General features: G+C 41.1%; 1 protein-coding gene across 8 annotated transcripts in view; it reads right to left on the bottom strand.

Moving 5' to 3' along the window:
• The window catches only part of HIPK3 (homeodomain interacting protein kinase 3), a 69,608-nt gene that overhangs the window by 41,681 nt on the left and 8,810 nt on the right, over positions 1-19,117 (bottom strand). For 5 of the 8 annotated variants that reach the window (XM_085579629.1, XM_021527593.4, XM_085579630.1 and 2 more), the window contains exon 2: positions 9,907-11,002. In XM_085579629.1, the coding sequence (XP_085435755.1) occupies positions 9,907-11,000 (1,094 nt within the window). In that variant the 5' untranslated portion in view covers positions 11,001-11,002. Of the gene's footprint in view, positions 1-9,906; positions 11,003-13,743; positions 13,862-19,117 lie in introns of all 8 variants that reach the window. The other 3 variants (XM_085579628.1, XM_021527592.4, XM_085579633.1) reach the window with 2 other exon arrangements.

Genomic DNA, 19,117 nt, shown 5'->3' with positions numbered 1-19,117 from the left:
CTGCAGAAGTTACACAGCACAGTAAGACAGACATAACTACACAGCTGTCCCAGCTACTCTGTGTGCACAGGAAAACTTTCAATTTAAGAATACTTTCTTACTGGAAATTGTTGAAATAATTCAAGGCTATATGAAAACCAAAGCAGTCAGCAGCCATACCATATAATCTACAAATTACATCCTCCTGTTCTGCTTTCCAGCTCTTGTTACCAAAAATGCTGAGGCCCTCTGCTCTACTTCTAGCTAATTTTCCAGGGAGGTGAAGTGTCCAAAACCAGCTGCATCTCCATACAGTGCTGAGCCAGCATGGCAATGGAGTGTGTCCAGAGAAAGGCAGCAAAGCTGGTGAAGGACCTGGAACATAAATCCTGTGAGGAGCAGCTGAGAGAGCCTGGGGGTGTTTGGCCTGGAGAAGAGGTTCAGGGGAGAGAGACATTGTATTCTTCGTATTCTTGAAGAATATGTCAAGATATTAAAAACACTCAACAAAACATGTGTAGACAGACAGCTTAATTTATATTTTAAAAATAGATCTTGACTGGATGGCAAGCAGTGAAAAAAATGAGAAAATCAGGAGCTCAAAAATTTAAATATTAACTGGGGTTTGAAAAAAAGGCACGAAGAATAATGTCCAATTACTATTAGTGTGAACATGGCTTTTGCCAACATATCTTTTTGGCAAGTATCAAGTGCTAGTACTGATCTATGACCTACAGCACACCCTAACAGTTTTTCAGCTGATAAAACAACAGTAATATGCAGTTTAAACGCTTCATATAGTGTTATATTTATACAAGAGCCCTGTACACGAGTGAGGGGATGCCTACTGTTTTTCAAAGAAGCCATGAAATGCACATGTTTGAAAGTTATCAGGGAATTAAGTTTTATTGAGAGAAAGTAACAAAAACAATGATAAAATCTATTTCATTTAAATCCCTAGAATCCATTTGCAGCAATTAAAATACATTTTAAATTCACATTAATTTTGAATCTTCAACATTAAAAAAGCTTTTGTGCACTACACTTGAAACAATGAAGTGCACTCTTGTGAAAAAATTTGTCGTGAAGTATTAGGTGGTTTAAACATTTTGAATACTTATAGAATCACTACAAGGGCAAGACCCCATCATTCTCAAAAAAATCCAGGAAGGCATTCAAAATACTAATGAAAATTCAAGAGTGTAATTCTGAAAAAAGGTAACCACCTAAAGAGATGATATTTTGCAAGAGACTGCTGCACTGTCCTGAGACAACTGAAATATCCTTGGTATTTACAAAGGGGGAAATATTCTTAAGGTAACATCATAGTCTCAAAATGCAACTGCTTGAACATCTTATCTGTGAAATGCTTTTGGCTTTTGGCTTGTTTATCCCAGCCCTCTAATCCCATTTCACTTGCTAGAAGCTGTTTTATTTACAGTAAAAAAAAAAAAAAAAAAAAAAAAAAAAAAAAAAAACACTTCAAAACATTAGCTAGCACCATAGGACCAAGGACCTTCAAATATACAGTATAAAATTTAACAGCCCAGACATTTCAGGTAATTTATAGTCATATAAACTTGAATTCTATTTGATTACATCCCGAACAGTTATTTTTATCCTGGACACCAATACAACTTTCCAATCAATGCCCGAATTCACAAGAGGTTTCTTCTCTTGACAGTGTTTTGTTTTTTAATTCCCTAGTATTTTATTGCTGGTTTTGGTCTGACTCCAGGTGAGTGTTTAGTGCCCTAAACACACTCACATATCCATCTGCACTTGCTCAACCTGCTTGACTTTCCAGCCAACAGACTTCCAACATGGCTGCTCCATCCTCTTCGCTCCTGGTGGAAGCCATGGATGCAGAAGGATGCAGAAGGATGCAGAAGGATGCAGAAGGATGCAGAAGGATGCAGAAGGATGCAGAAGGATGCAGAAGGAGCCTTCACCCACAGAACACCTCTCCCCTGAAGCCAAGGACACCAGGTGGAAGAGATGGACTGGCGTAGGGGCTTGGCTTTCCACCACCTCGATTCACATCTTGTACTACCTGCTCTTCCACCAGGAAAGCCATATTCTCACAAGAGGCCCAGTGGGATCAATTTGTCACAATATTTACAAATATTATCATTTACAAATGGTAGCACTGCAGCTACCACTGATATTTTCTGTGAGTGAGATATCTGATACAGCCATGCTCATGTACTCACAGATGTACGAGGAACAGATCTTCGCGACTTAAATATCAGTGCAGTGAAAAAAAAAAAAAAAAAGGATCACATTTCAGTAGATCTATTTCAATGTGTGAAAAATAAAAGCTGTTTCCCAAAACTTCAGCCATGGCAAACAGGTCTATCATTCAACCTCAGCAAAAATGAAATTTGCAAGAACCAAGAGCTCTTTTGCCTTGAAAATCATGAAAGAATTTCCTTTCTGTTAAACTGAAGCAACCTAAAGACTAAGAGAACCCTCATCTGAACTCTGATTTACATTGTTGCTCCAGCCATCATGATTAACTTGAAATCTGGGCTGGCATTACTAGAATCTCCAGCAGGTACATGACACCTTCAAATGCTTCATGTGTTATCCCAGGTTACTCAGAAAATCTCTAGCTCAGGAAAAAACCCAACATGAAGGCAGGATGACATTTCATCCATTCCCATCCCCATGATTCTCCTGTGGTTCTTCAGAAATGATTTTAAAAAAACAAACAAAAACTTGCAAAATTACAGTAACCTTGACACTGTTTTCTACAGAATTTAAAAAAAAATCCCAATCATGAAACCAAAATCCCAAACCATTAAAAAATCTGCTCTTGTTTTCTGCTTCTATGAACAGAGAATAATAAGCTATTAAAGACCACGTTATGTTGACTAGAAAATAATGAGAGAATTGAAAATACATTTGTTATCAAATAGCTTCATAACCATGAGGTCATGATGAGCTAAGATTGCCACTCCTGGATGATACTCGTAATGGTTTTTGTTCTGCCCTATTAATCATAGAAGAAACAGAAGTTTAAAGGGGGAATTCAATAAAACAATTAATGAACAGTATGCAAAAAGTACAAACAAAGTCTTGCCAAATCAATAAAACAATTTGTTCACAGACACAAGCCACAAAGGTTTATCTTGACATTAAGTTCCGTTTGCTCCGATAAGGAAATAAACCAGCAGCCGCGGCTCTGCGACTTTAAAGAGGGGAAAAAAAATGGTGAAGTGTCCCAATTCACTTGTAACAGCAATTCCTTACATTATCAGGACTCTCCTATATATACCCCTGACAGTAACCATGCTCACAGCAGAGCAGCTGACTTTGAACAGGCTGACCTTGAGCAAGCCAACGACCTCAGCAGCATGTACTTCTGGCTTATTTCACTGCAGCGGCGAAACAGCCTCACCATCTATAGAAGTCTACCGTTCCTGGCCACCACCCCTGACTATTTTAAGATATCCCAATACACTTCAGTGATGCACAGTTCAAAGTGATAGAATAACATCTGCTAGCATGTTGAAGTGGAAGTTGTTTACAGAGGCGCTTTTAGCTTGTTCTCGCACCACATTTCCCAAACTGACAAAAAAAAATCAATTGATTAACAGAGCTTTGCTTCTCATTTAAACATATCAAGCCCAAATTTAATAAACACTGAGCAAGAATTTTAGGTATTGTGAAAGGAGAAAAAAACCCAAGAGACCCCACTCTAGATAAAGCTGATTTAGAAGCTTCAAGTATGCCACAGCAATGGGTGAACTTGAAAAGGCAGCTGCTTCCCGAGATGTCAGGTTTGTACAACTTCTCCCCTTGCCCACTACTTTAAAGAAAAGCTGCTTTAAGGGAGATGTTTATTTGCATACTGGTTTTTAACTGCTATCTGAAACATACAGAAGCTGTGTGCTGATCTGGTATTAGGGGAAGAGAATCGTCTACTCGGATGCAAACTGAGTCATAACAACCCATCCTGCTGACAAGCCCAACCTGCAGAGAGAAAACATTCAATTCCCAAAAGCCACTTCAGGGAAAGTCACTGTCACTGTTCTCACGAGTCCCTGGAGTGACAAGGACCATGTCTAACCAAGTTACAAAGGCCCGGGAGAAAACAAGCCTGTCTGGGAATTCATGGCCATGAGAATGTTTTTTTTCTAATTCTGAAAGAATGCATGTAAGAAAGGAGAACAAGGGGTGAAGTAAATTGCATAAATTTGAGGGGGGAGGAAACCAGCATAAGCTGATGATAGTTTATTCTGAAACTAAGCATGAATCTGCAAAAGTCATAAATAAAAAGCTGTCCTGCTGCAACAGCATCAGAGCACACACAGAGCCCTCACTGAGCCCAGCTCAGGGGTAGTAATTAAACCACACAGCTCAACTACTTTATTCTCCTTCCAAAGCCCTTTAAAACAGAAGAGCCCATATCAGACCAAATCGCTCTTTGAGTTGCAGCAGAACTGACTGGGCAAGTGAAAACAGTGTTGTGACCACAGAACACAATTATCACTTTTCCTCTGTCCCCTCTGATCTCCATGGGAGAGGAGGGTAAGAGAAGAAGAGGAGGAAAAGCCTGCTCTCAGCCACCAGGAACACATCCAACAGCAATTTTTTCCATCTCTCTGAGCTCCGTTGCAACACTATTGACATTTGGCATTTTGTCTGGAACGAGTCTGTTGATTAGCCACTACCCTTAGTTGGAAGGCTGGAGGGAGAATATCACTGTCCAGCTCTGGAATGGGGTGACTGCACTGAGTGCATCTACTCACATCACTTGCTTTTCCTTATGAGTGCACTGCTGAATACCCAGGATCGTATTTTACTGCTGTCACCAGTGGAACAGAAGAACATTTCTGAGCTACGAGCATCTCTTACTAACCAGACACCTTCCACTCTGCCACACCACTGCAGCTGCCCAACAGCCTATGTGGTCCAGCTGGTGCCCAGTTTAATCTGGAATCACTTATATTGCTTCCCACTCCCTTTTATTTCCCAATGAATCTGGCTTTGCTAAATAACAGTTTGCCTGCAGATCCCTGAATGCCAAAAGAAACATCCTTTGGATGGGAAACCAAGGGCTTATGATGCCTCAGGTTTTAGCTTTCCTATTTCTCACATTCTGTGCTGCTTTAGTGGGTGGGTCTGGGCCTCACATTAGGGGATGGTGAGCTCTGCACAGAGCAGGGAGACAAAACAATTCCTTCTCCAGCTGGAGACCAAGGACAAATGACCCAAATCTCAGGCCCAAGAGCACAAACAATGTGGGCTGAAGAGGGAAAAACAAGCAGGATGGGACTGCATGGGCTAAAGCTGGAATGGGACAATGAACTCCAATATACAAATGGACCAAAACTTAAAAAAAGTGAGATCTCATGATCGGACAGACATTCTGTGACCATTTTGGGTTCACCTGGGGTGTAGGCCTGGCTGGGTTCTTATACTGCCCAAGGTGGATCCATGGAGAAATCCTAATAAATACCTACTTTATTCTTTAGCTCTGTCTAGCCTCTGTTCAAGCTCAGCTTCAGAAGGCATCACTTATCCTCAAAACACATTTTCAGTCAAGCTTCCAGCTGCATTCTACCAGCAATATAATCTGACACAGCACAAGGGTGATGATGTTTTCCTTGGAGACAGAAGGTGAAATAACCATGGAGGCAGCTACAGGGGCTGATGATGAGCCACTGTTGAACCCCCTTTGGGGGCTGTGCTGCAGGAGCCTGCAGTGAAGCAGCACACTCACTCCTACGCCTGCAATGGCTCCTGGCAGATCCACAGTATTTACAGGGATTTTATGAATGATGAGTTTGGTAAGCTTTACTGAAGATTCATTCTCAAAATCCCCTCAGGAAGACAACCCAAATTAAATCAATATGAAGGTGATTCCCCTTGGAAAAAAACAACTGAGCAGTAATTCCCTGAAGAGTCACCTCTGAGTGCCATGCACTGAGAAGGGCACTGCTTCCCATGGCAACAGAAAGGAAGGTAACCTGGCTCCCTGAGGCAGATGGGCAGCACCACCCTGCCCACTGCACTCCTGGAAGCTACTGCTAATTGCAGGCAGCCATCCTGAACCTCTCTTCTCACACCTGCTTTCCCAAATGCATCTCACCTCAGGAAAGAGGCAAAACAAAAGAAAATGACTTCCAGAGAGAGGAACACCATGCCCTGGGAAAACTTTCTGCCTTGCCAGATGAGCACAAGAGACCAGGCTTAGAAAGAGATGTTTTGATTCTCCTCCTCCACAGCCTGCACTGCATTTTCCATTTGGGATGCAACACTCCCCTTCTCATGATTTGGGGCACAGTTGACCAAAAGGACAGCAACACGCTTCTCATACCATTTCCATAAATGACAAAAGCTTCATCACCTACGCTGTACGTAAGGGTATTTTCTTTTGAAAATGTACACACTGCTTCGTTATTTACCTACTTAGATCACTCATAAAAGGTCAGCAGTCTTAACGTGTGAGGCCAGAAGCAGAAAAGGGCTTCAAATACCAGATCTCTCTAGTCCACAGCTATTAAAATCCAGACCAGCATAAAAAGAGCATGTAAGCACAGACACTGCCTTTCAGGGAAAGAGTGTTGAGAATAACATCTGATCTTTAAAACAAATAAAAAAATCATCTCTGACTTCAGACAGCATATAGTAGCTAGTATTTATTCACAGCCATACTCAACAATTTCTAACAATGTAACAAGCAGGATCTTCTAAAAGGCAACAAAATGTCAAAATCTATTTTTCACACTTCTTTTAACCAGTTTCTTATTTTCTCTTTGCTTGACAAAGCTGAAACAGAAACAGGAAAACATCAAATCATTATCACTCCATACAGCCTATCCCCATTTCTCTACTTGCTTATGCCCTTTTAAAATTCAGTTAGTTTCATTTGTTTAGGACCTCTCCTCATACAAAAGTGCCCCAATATCTCCAACAGTCATCATCAGGTCACCTCTCCTCCTGCTATAGGCCAAGGTAAGCCAGCCCATTATCCATTCACCTGGCTAAATAATGTTCCTCTCCTTAAGTCCTAATCCTCTTATTACTCATTTTTCCAACTCATTACTCACATCCTCTTACAGAATCAAAATAGTGACACTAGAATTCAAAATAAACACCCTAACACCAGACTTCAGAGCATTCTCCATTATCATGATCATCAGTTCCCTATGGAATAAAATAAAAGAAGCAATGATCAGACTGGAGGAAAAAAAAATAGCAAAACAAAACCAAAAACCATCACCAACAAACAACCTTTTCTCTTTATTCAGTTTTATAAAACTTGTTTCAACATGTCATAGTCAAACAGGTCAAACCTGCACTACCACTCCCAGGCTCTTCAAATACATAAAAACATTTAAGTACAGTTATATTTTATATATAACTGCTCCTTATTTGACTGACCAAAAGGACCATCTCTCTTAAAATAAATGCCATCTTAACACAAGATACTCTCTGAAGGCCCTTCTCATTCTTCTGTAAAACTTTTCCCTTCAAATTTCCCCAGCATCATCTATTTTAAAACCTTTTCAATCAAATCCCTCTTTTCTGCTATTATTTACACAAGTCTGGTGCTTTCAATGGAACAAAAAGAAATGTTGAGGAATTGACAGTCTACACAAAGTTAGTTTTAATCACACAACTGGTAGAGCACTATGCATCCGTGATGAAATCCAGCATGCTGAAAACCAGTTCAGAAGTAAAAGCTTCTGTTGAAAGTAATTTTGAAGTATAGTTGTTAGGGTTTTTTCTTCAAAATTATCTCAACTAATACGTAATATATTAAAAAAAAATTTAAGCAGATGGACCCTAACCATTTTTCTTTTTTTGCCTTTTTATTTTCAAACATTTCTGACTTAGATGCTACTTTAATATTAATACAAAACAAATCCTATTATTACACAAATTTTATGTGATATTAATATACAATATTATGTATTATTATATAAAACAAAGACTATCATCTACTGAAACCTGAAAATTTACAAAGCACTTAAGCATAACTTACTAACTAGGAAATTTTAGGTGCAGATGCCATGAGTCCATATCATTCAACATCATTGAGACAAGACAAGGACATGCACCTACGAATCTTATCTTATTCTTGGGGGATGCTATTTATTTTGAATAAACACCCTCAGGGAACCCCACTTACTCACATCTGAGTGCAATACAAGCATGTAAATGCCAAGGAGTTGCACACTGATTCTGCCAGCAATGGACCTGCCCAAACCCATAAGCATGCCAGAATTCTATTGAGAGCTGCAAAGCAACATCAAGGCAAGTAAAACACAACTACAGCTACTGTACTTTTATGTAGGCAACTAAAAAAGAACAGTATCTTGTCTATTGAGTCATCTGAAACAGGAAAAAAATGCTGGAAGCAGTTATCTGAGGCTAAAGTACTACAATAGGACTACCCAGCCTCGCTGTCCACAGCCTTCCCTCTGTCAGTTCTTGGGGAGAAAGAGTGAAAAATGGCAATAGTTCACAATCATCTATAACTGCCTCAATAAATAAAAAAGCCAAAATAGGTAGGGAAACATTCTCAGACCATGCACCTCAAGTATCTGCTGGATTATAATTCTACACAAACCAGCTTAAGGTAAAACACTGGTCTATAGCCTCTCAAACTCCTGCCACCTTTGCAAGCCTGATTTGTCCTGAGAGGCCCAAAACCACAGTGAACTAAGTGGTGTACAGCTTTTACACCAAAATGAACTCCCAAGGTACTTTACTTTTTATTCCCGCTCATATATATTTTTGTATAATGTGAACACGCATCAATCCATAATGTTTCCCAATTTAGTTTTCTGTTGATGAATTTCATGAAGTTTTTAAATCCTCTGCTGCAGTTTGCAATTAAGTAATAGAGAATTCAGGTGATGAATCAGAATATTTTATGTGAGCACTGTACATGAAGCATTCTTGTTTACAAGCTACAGGCAAAAAATAGATTCCTCTGGCATGAACTCCAGTCACTAATTTCATCAAGCCTAGAATTGCAGGGCACAAGTTTTCATTTCCAGCATGAATAGCTGTAAAATATTTAAAATTTTCTTCTTCCAAGTACTCATTGTCCTAGTTTACTAGATTCTTACTCAATCAGCAGACAGGCAATACACAGCACATACTAGTGCCAATGGTGCAAAGCAGAACTGAAAAAGATCTTCAATCAAGACAAGTTTAGTTTATAAGAAAACAAAAGGACTAAATATTGATAATTTTTTAATGTTAGGCAGATTGGGTAACTATTCAAAGAAAGTTAAAAAAAAAAAAAAAGACAAAACTATCAAAAACATATATCCATTTTCAGGCAAAAGTAGAATGTAACCATATACCAAAATCACTTTAAACATCCTTCTGGTATCACCCTGAACATTTAAGCATCCTATCACTCCCTAGCTCCAGAAGTTTACTGAACTCCACAGCTGCTGAAGGCACTCAGTCAGAATGGAGTTTCTAAGAACTAGGGAAAATATTTACAAGTGCTGGAGAAAAACAGAGGCATTTACATAATCTTTGGCAACAGGATATAGAAACATGGCACTTCTAGGACACTGTCCAGCTGCTTACAGGAAAAAAAAATCCATCATGTTAGGAAGGCTGGAAAGACATCCTAAACAAGCAACTGAAAGATAGTTTTTTTCCTTTTCCTTTTGAACAGTGTCAGAGGTCTCAAAATAACAGTAAGTGATGACTTCAGAGAGCAACACAAAATATACCGCCAGGAAAAAGACAACACTATAAAAACATTCAAAAGAAGTATTCACATTCAAAATGGCAACCGACTACAGAATTTTCACATTCCTAGATGGCTTTATCCTTTCCAAATTATTCTTACTAGTTACCTGGAGGAGCAATTATTTAAGCCATTAAGAAATGCTAAAACCTTGTTCTGTAACAGGTAAGAAAACCAAAGTAAAAGACACCTACCTGTAATACCGAGATTGTAAATAAGTTGAACAAATAGTCTTTGATACGTGGCTGGCAGACCCAAAGTCTATGACTTTGACCCGGTAAGGCTGCCGAACAGGATCCACCAACATAATGTTCTCTGGTTTGAGGTCAGCATGGATTAAACCCAGACTTTTTAGTTTTTTCAGTGCAGTGGCCACCTGTTGCAGAATAGGCCTTATTACTTTCAGTTGCAGAGGGCTGAACTTGTTTTGTTTCAGGAAGTCATACAAATTCTGTTCCAACATCTCAAAAACCAGACAAGTATGGTTGCGATGCTGAAAGCATTCATAGGCTCTCACAAAGTTAAATTCATCAGCGTTTTCAGTGCTTAGCCTCGCTAGGATGCTCACTTCTATCTGCCCTTGGCGCACGTACGAAGGATGATTCTTCAAGATTTTGATCGCCACAATCTCATTCGTCCCCCTTTTCCAGCACTTGACTACTTGTCCAAAGGTCCCTCGTCCCAGGAAATCAAGAACCTCGTAGGTGTTTTTCACCGAGCACAGCACCTCGTGCTGCACCAGCTGGTAATCCCCGTCCCCGCCGGCACCTCCCTGCTTGGACGCCGCGGCCGTGGCCACCACCGTCACCGGGTTGGCCACGCCGCCCTGCAGCATTGCAGGCAGGATGGACAGCTCGTCAACGATCTGCATCGCGCTGCTCTGCCTCTCCAGCTCCTCGCTCTTACGCTTCAATCCGCATCGCCGGGCTCCTTCCAGGATATCCGACCAGCTTCCCTGCGTCCCGGCCCGAGGGGCCTCCAGCTGAGGCTGCTGCGCCCACACCGCCAACGCTTTTGTAGCACCTGCAGTATTTTTTAAAGCAACAGCATTTGACTGCAACCAAAAGCTCTGTCCTCGAGGTCTATCAAGTGGGTTTTTAGTCTGAAAGAAAGTACTAACCCTGTGGGGAGAAATTCCAAAGTTTTTACCATTCACATAGATTTGCGGGTAGGTTCTTTCGTGGTACACGCAACTGCTTGGTTCTAGTTTGAGTTTCTTCACACTACAAAAGGCACTTGACTGGGTTTGATAAACATATGGTGGATAGACCAAGACTTGTGAGGCCATACCTACAAGGGGGAGAGGAAAAGAAAAAACAAGTGAAAATTGTGCACTTTCCCAAGCTTTCCAAGCAGCTGCTACTTCTAAAAGAAAAATCACGACACAATTATGTTCTCCAAATGAGCTGGTCTAAAGTTGTTTTATACTTCCTTTCTTGTGGCAGAACAAAGCCCTCATGCTTTACCAGTGCCCACAGTAGGACTTTAGCAGCAGCAGGTTACTGCAGTTAAGTGCTTCAGCTGGTTGCACAGGACTGAGACAGGCTGCAGCAGAGCACTACATGGCATTTTTCAAATGGGGTCCTACCTTTGTGCTACTGAACTCAACTTTCATTTAAAACCTCCCACCATTTCTACACACAAAAGTAGCACAGTGTTCAGTAACACAACTGAAAACTCAATTCGAATGTTTAGCAATAATTCAGAAGTTCTTAATTGTGAGTCAATGCTACCTGTTACACAAGGTATCCAACCTATTCACTGTAAACACCAGCAGCCTGCCGAGAACAGACGAACGTCACAACTGCCACAGATCAAAGAATCTCACTGGGATGAAAATGAAAGTGATCAAGCCATGTGATGGGGCCCAAAATAACTCAGGGGGCATGGGTATGTACACATAAACAACGACAAGGTTCCAGTAACCTACGATGTACAGTAACCTAATCCAGCCACGGAAGGCAGGTGCTTTCCCCGAGTTCTGTTCCACCCCACTGCAGAAATTCGTGTGTCAGTGACAGAGCCATGGGGGTAGAGACACTGACTTTACCTTCCAGGTGTCCTCTATGCACTGACCCAGTGTCCCCTTCCAGACCTGTCCAACAGCAGCCTTCAACTCGTCTGTCACATAGTTAAGCTAAATACTAAGAAAAAGGCTCTGCATGGACCAAAGTGTAACTACAAAGTTTCAGGGAAGTTATGGTTTATACCAGTCTGATCAGCTCCCAAAGACAAATTCAATACAATACCTTAATTAGATCACTTAATCATACCAAGCACATGAAAATTCTGGTAATAGGTATTTAAATTACAGATGAGTCACATAAAACTTGAGCTAGACATTGCAGTGATTCTGATCAAATGAAAACTAACCAAAAGCACAGCATAATTATTCTGAAGCTGTGATTTCATTTATGCAAATGAACATTTAGATATCTTAAGAGCAATTAAAATAATCATACCAACAACTCAGTTTAGAATCCCCTAGTGGGTTTTGTCCCAGCTGCAGAAGAAAACTTCAAAGCCCTCTCCTTTCCAAAGCTGTTTTCTCAGAACCAAAAGATGTAAAAAGCTGGGGACAGCCAGGAAACAGCTGGGCTCTCCTGCCACCAAACATGATGGGACTGCCACTGGCCTCCTGTTCCACACCAAGGATTTAACATTAATTACTAAGCTCAAAACACAGGAAAAAATTCCCCAAGCTCTTGACTTCTCCCCTAAATAACCCACCCCATTACAAGGTATATAAGCATTATTATTGACTAAGAGATCTTACTGCCTTTTCTATTGTAACTATATTTAAATAAATTACTTATCCTGATTATATTAGTTAGATATGCAAAAATCAGCCCTCACTGACTGCCTCAGAGAACACATACATCCAAGCCCCCCTGGAGCTTCCAGTGGCACCTGCAGAGTGCAGGCTGAGCCAAACCTATCAGCACCTTACTATTCCTCCAGTTCTGGGATGTCTCAAATACCACATCTGCCAAAGACACTAAAATATCAAAATAATGTTTGAGTGTTTTCTTCTTGAAATCTTTCTGAGGTTCCTACTAAAAAATACTCTGCTTGCTTGTTCATCACAATCCCCTCACTTTCTGACACACCTGCATGAAACAAGTAAGATATTCAAACTCAAAAAGCATGTACACTTGAAAAGCAAAGAAACTTCTCAAGGACACACTAGTGTGTTATCCCAGTTTGCTGACAGGGGGGTTCAGATGACCAGAATCACTTTCCTGACTCACAGGCACCCCATGAAACCCCTGGGCAGGAAGAGGTCCCATGCACCTCCAGGCAGGAGGGAGTGGGGACACCTGGCCCCACAGGTGACAATCTGGCCAAGCTGCAGCATCCCCAGCAGGTCCATTTGCCCTGGATCTCCCATGACCTAATAGCAAAACTCCTGCTCCCTTGAACTTCTAGAGAAGATATTTCCCTGTGTAAGCTTGTCTCTTCAAAGCTGAGGGCACTAGATGATGGTGATAACTATTTTGAAAAAAATACACTGAAATTAAGGATGTTTTTGGAAGACAGGACAGTCCAGCATGAGGAGAGCCAGAGGGACCAGAGGCCCGCTCAAATCCTCACCTGAGCCCATAAGGACCACTGGCATTCAAAAATGTGTAAATTTTCTAGAGCTCATGCTGTTCAAACTAGTCCAGAAGGTCTAGAGGAACACAGTCCCAAGCTTCCTCTTCAACATTAATTTCAGCTGGATAAGAAAAACTAGACTAGCCCCTTTTAGGGTTAGTGTGTTTCTTACAGGCCTAACTCCACAACACTGAACTCCGACCAAAGTAACAGCTCTGTTTGCAGATAAGAAGTGTTTACTGAGGTATTACAAGAACATTTTAGCAACTAAAAAAAAAAAAAACTTAAAAAAAAAGAAAATTGACCATTAAATAGAAGAGATAACATACGCTGGAAGAACAACCTTTGATACAATCATTACAGACTGAACTAATAAAATAAAATTTTACTCCCCACAAATAAAAATAGACTTGTATAATCACCTAGTTTCTTACCTTCCCCTAAACACTTCTTCATCACTCCCATGATTTTGTTTGTCTTTTTCTAAAAATACACTTCTAGATGCCAATGTCACTTGGAGTAGCCACAGTATCTTCACGTAACCAGTGAATCCTGTGAAACAGGCACATAAAACCCTGCAGCATCTTACACCTGAGGTTGCTTAAAGACCTCTGCCACACATTCACAGTGCTCAGAAGGCATTTCAGACAGAAGCACACTCTATCCAACATCTATGCAATGAAATTCATCTGAACAGCATGGAACTATCCAATACATCCAGCTGTTGGAGGCCTTTGCTTTGACAACCTGAGTTGATAAACAGAACTTATTTCTCCCCACCCAGATGAAAACAAACCCCCCCACACAGCAGAGCTTCACAAAAAACCTTGAAGAAAAAGAGAAAATACCACAAACCTCTAATGTAACAGCACTGCTGTGTTGTAAAGGGTTTTTTGGTGATTTGGGGCTGTGGGTATTTTTGTGGTTGGGGATGGTTTGGATTTTGGTTCTGTTTTTCTTACTGGATGGATTTTTTTGTGGGGTTTGGAAGCTTTTTTTTTAAAGTATTTTCAGGTATTTGGATTACAATACAATCCTATGGATAGCTACACCTGAAAGAATAGAGTTATTGTGTTGCAGCTTTTTTGTTGCCCATTTTTTTTAAACCAGGACTTCAAGCAAAAGAATTTTCACCTAGCAGAGAGTGGATCTTTATTTTCCCCTGTCACAAAACATTTCACTGAGTTCATACATCCTTCTTCATACTTGTAATGAGACTGCTCCTGCTTCCTCATACAAACTGAAGCTGGTCAGACTACAGCCACATTAACAGACACAGCAGCAGACCCAAGAGAGGGATGTGTACAGCCAAACAACCAGTGCTACAGGAAAGAAAAAATCTTCTGTGCTCATTTCAGGGAGGTTAGTTGACCCTGAACACATTTTCCAGATAAATTTAATTTATAAATTAATTAATTAATGATAAAATAATAATAAAATAATAATAAAATAATAAAGAAATATTATTTTATATTATAAAATAATAAAAATAATTTTAAAATAAAATAAAATTTAATTTCAAATAAAAAAATAAAATAAATGTATGCACTACAAGAGCCCTCCAGGATGCAAAGCAAAGCACAGTAAGCAAGACTGAAAAGTGCAATTTCCAGGTGACTGTACTACAGGCAGTCTCGGAGTATCTTCCTACTTCAGTTTTGGCCTCAGAGAAGTTGCCCCACATTTGTGGCAACCTCACTCCAGCACAGCACATGCTCCTGGGTAGTGGTACACACAAGCTGAATTTGGCTCTGGAGTTCCCCAGCTTGTATTCTCCAGTTGGAGGTCGCTGCATCCCACCTCACTGCCAGTGAATGCTGCAGGGAATGTGCACAAGAAAGGCTGTCCCAAAACACCTACTGTTAGCACCTCTAGAAAGGCTTTCTTTGAAAGAACCAGTCTGCTTGGTTTGAATCAAGAGAGAACTGGGAAAACTTGGCTTATTAAACATGAAACCATACAAAACATGTGACTTCTGAGCCGAGTTAAGGCTGTGAGTTCTGAACTCCTGAAAAAAGTATGAACAAAGTAGCGAAGCAAACATATTTCAACTGAGTAAATTCATTGTTTATTCCTTTAAATAAATTAACTAATATCTTTTCAAAAAGCAATGTCAGTGGACAGGAGGCACTTCAGTTTGTTGCCCCATAGCCAAGGTTCCCTCTAGAGAAACTGAGCAGGGAACCACATGGATGTGTCTCAGCAAAATGAGGCACCTCTGGTTAATACCTTGCTAACGTTCACCTAAGTTGTGGGAACCCCAGCCTTACTCTGGGGTCCCATGTGGTGGTGAAATTCCTCCTCCAACCCATGCTTCCAAAGAAAAACTGCGCAGGCTCTTGCTGTTCAGTCTCAAGGCAGTTTATTGTGAGTTATCGAAAAGATTTTCTTCTCGAGCTGCTTGGTCAGCGGCCCGGGCAGAGGCACACACACACCCAGACATCCTCTCTGTCTGGTGTCTTCTTCTTCTCTCTACCCACCCAGGGCTGATATATTACGTATTACATGTTTATAGTTTTCCCCCAATACCTACTACCTATGTTACAAAGTGCTTTTCTACTCTAAACCAATCTGTGAGTGCCAACATCACCAAGAACATGGAGGCAAGGAAGAAGAAGGAGGAAGAACAGGATCAGCCCACTTTCCTCCATCTTAAAACTTCTGACCCCCATGTACAAAGTAAAAACCCCCCGTACAAGTGCTAAAACCCCCCTGTACAATACAAAAAAAATCTCCCCTCTGTTTTGTAACTACTTTTACTATACTATCTAACCCTTTGTGACTGCTTGTTCCACCTCCAAAGTTGGTAACTCATTCCATGGCTCAAACTCAAAATCACAGCTGTTTCCAGCTGCCTGTCAGGGTCTAAAATGCTTCTGACCAAGGCCTGGAACCTCTAAAAATGTCTGAGAGACATTTTGAGTTACAACAACTAAGTGGAACAATGCTCTCTACTTCTCAAAATTACATCTCCAGCCTTCTCGGGCTAGGCAAACTCAGCAACACCACCGACTTGGCAGACTGTGACAACCTGCAGCAGCACAGGCTGCCCCGGGCCTGAGCACCATTAATAATTAACTGTACAGGGACATTTCCACATGACTGAGTGGGGGGTGCGTGGCAATGTAACTGGTTAATAAGGCCACTGCAGGGGAGCTCGGGGGAAATTGCCACACTGCTCCCTTAATTTGTCTGCAGGACGCACAGCTCCTTCTCCCTGCCCCAGCAGCGCAGTCACCCTGCTGCTCCTGCTGTAGTGAATTCCCAGCCACAGGCAGCCACCTCATAACAGAGTTAAACTGTAATCCAAGAAAACTTGTTTTCCAACTGCTTTCAAAAGCCACCTCCAGAGCTCTCAGAACCCCCTCGCAGTACAGCTGGGCATCCAGGGAGGCTTTCTAAACACCCAGTAACTTCCAGCAAATGCACAACTTGAGCAGTGGCACTTATGGAATGTTTTGTTTACATTATGCATCACTTTGGAAACGCTATAAGGATGCTAACTATTATTTTTCCAGGTAAAACAATTGTTCTTTTCATCTTAAGTGCCACCCAACTTCTCAAGTTATTCAGCAAATACAAAGCTGAATTAGTTGCCCTCTCTTTCCACACAGATTACCAGCATTACCAGCAGTTCATTACCAGCAGTAGCAGCACCTCTACGTTATTGTTTATTTTGAATGAGTAGCTGAACAAGCTGTACTGATGCAAGTACTTTCATACCCCCATGGCCTGTTCACCCTGAGGAATTCCCTCACGCCAGCTGGACAATTAAAAACAAAGCACTGGCAATTGGGGTTTCATGCAATTTATAAAGGAAAACATATCCACAGAGAGTGTGAAGTGCCCACAAATACAAACCAGGGATTCCCTCCCTCTGGCCACCTCAAAACCAGCTCTGAGAAGACTTGTGACCCACAGAAGGGAGAGAGCAGAGCAAAGGAGAAAGCACCGAGGTGTTCCAGGTAACTTGTGCTCTATAAATGGTTTCCTCACACAAGGACAGAGGCAATTCTGGACACAAACTGCACCGGCACACACAGAGAGCCAGGAGATGCAGGAGCAGCTGATGATACCTCACCAAAAACCAGCACCCAGTTCTGGGGCAGCAACCAGAGATGCAGTTTAATGACAAAAAGAATCATTACCATTCTTGACTAAAACTCATGTTTCAGAGCTCAGGGATTTTGGCCCATCATTCACCAGGAGAATTCAGCTGAGCTAACACAGCCTTTGCCCAACATGAAACCTCAGTCCTGCACAGGTCCAGGCTGAAAGGCCAAAGATCAGCTCCAAGTTTGAGAGAGTTTGTGGGAAGCAAAGGATACAATGATCCAATTCTGTCCTTGCAGAACATAGTTACTAAACCCCCCAAAAATAAAAGATGTTACAGACTGGTTTAGGTCAGTGCAACAGTGGAGATATTTTTAATCAGACACCACCAATGTTGCTCTGATAGCAGAATTTGAAAATATCAGTTGGTTTAAGTGTGATACAAACCAGTCTCAATTGCACCATTGTCTCGATCCTTGGAAACAGAACTGACGCCATACACTGAGCACAAACATATTTTACATAAAATATCAGAGTGAACTGCTGTGACTCAACGCTGCCATAGCACCAGCAGCAGTACTCAAGAACACAATTGCTTTATTCACATTTTCCACGAATATCAAAAGCTCAATCTTGTGATACCAATATGACTGCAATCATAGCTAAAAAGATAAATGAAACAGTACTCAAAGCATTTCTTTTCCTTCTGGGCAAGCTGGAAAGCAAGCCAGCAGCCCCCAGTGAGAACATGCCCTCCAAATCAGAATGTGCCACCATCAACATAAACAGCACATTTCCACAAGCCAGGGCTTCACCAGCCTAATCTCTTCTTTTAAAGACTAATTCTTTTTGAACCTGGGAACAGCAGGCACTCTCAAATAAAAGTCTCTAACAGTGGAGTTTAGGAGAGCCCACACCTTCTGCAGGACAGAAGTGCTGAAGGATCCATTCAATTCACTCCTACTGTCTGCCACCCTTCAATGCAGCAGGAGGGACCAAGGCAAGCAGAGAGGCAGGGCACTTTTTCCATTGCCCTAAGTATTTCCAGAATATTTTGCCACCTTCCCTAAAGCAGAACTAAAATTTGATAGAGGGGATTAGCCCAAACTGCCTGTTGGTATATCACATGTTCAAAATCCACTGCATTTAAAAAAAATCCTTCTTAGTCCTTTCTTATTTCCAGTAATTTTCTTTTTATGCAATTGCTTAATTTTGTATTTTTTAGAATGCTGGGCTTTTGTTACAACTAGAAATAGATCAACCCATCCAAGCAACTTACTTTGAAATTTCATTTTAGAATAGCTCTAGACAATACCAAAAGCAGCTCCTGTAAGAATATACATCTAGATGTTTGTTTCCTCTTCACAGAATGTAAGGCAGAACATCTGCATGCACATGAAGGGATCCTACTTACATAGAGTCCAACAAGTCCTCTCAACTACTCAATATGAGGAGGAAACTCATCCAAAATTATCTTCCTCCCTCTCACTAAAAAACATTTTCACCTGGACAAAGCAAACCAACAAGCAATTAAAACCAAAACAAACAAAAACCAAACAAATGAAAAAAACCCAACCACAACACAAAATTCCTGTCTTCCCTACAGGACCTGCACATTAAGTCTGCCAGCAGCACACACACAAAAAACCTGTTGAGTTCATTGAGTCTGACCTGCAATGCAAAAATTTGCAAATCAGGCTCTCCTGTACCAAGGAGGTGAATAAAACTTTCCTACACATTGAGAACCACCTGGTA

The sequence above is a fragment of the Lonchura striata genome, chromosome 5 (genome assembly GCF_050655825.1).
Source record: "Lonchura striata isolate lonStrDom1 chromosome 5, ASM5065582v1, whole genome shotgun sequence".
Classification (NCBI taxonomy): domain Eukaryota; kingdom Metazoa; phylum Chordata; class Aves; order Passeriformes; family Estrildidae; genus Lonchura; species Lonchura striata.
This window is presented reverse-complemented; position numbering and strand designations above follow the sequence as displayed.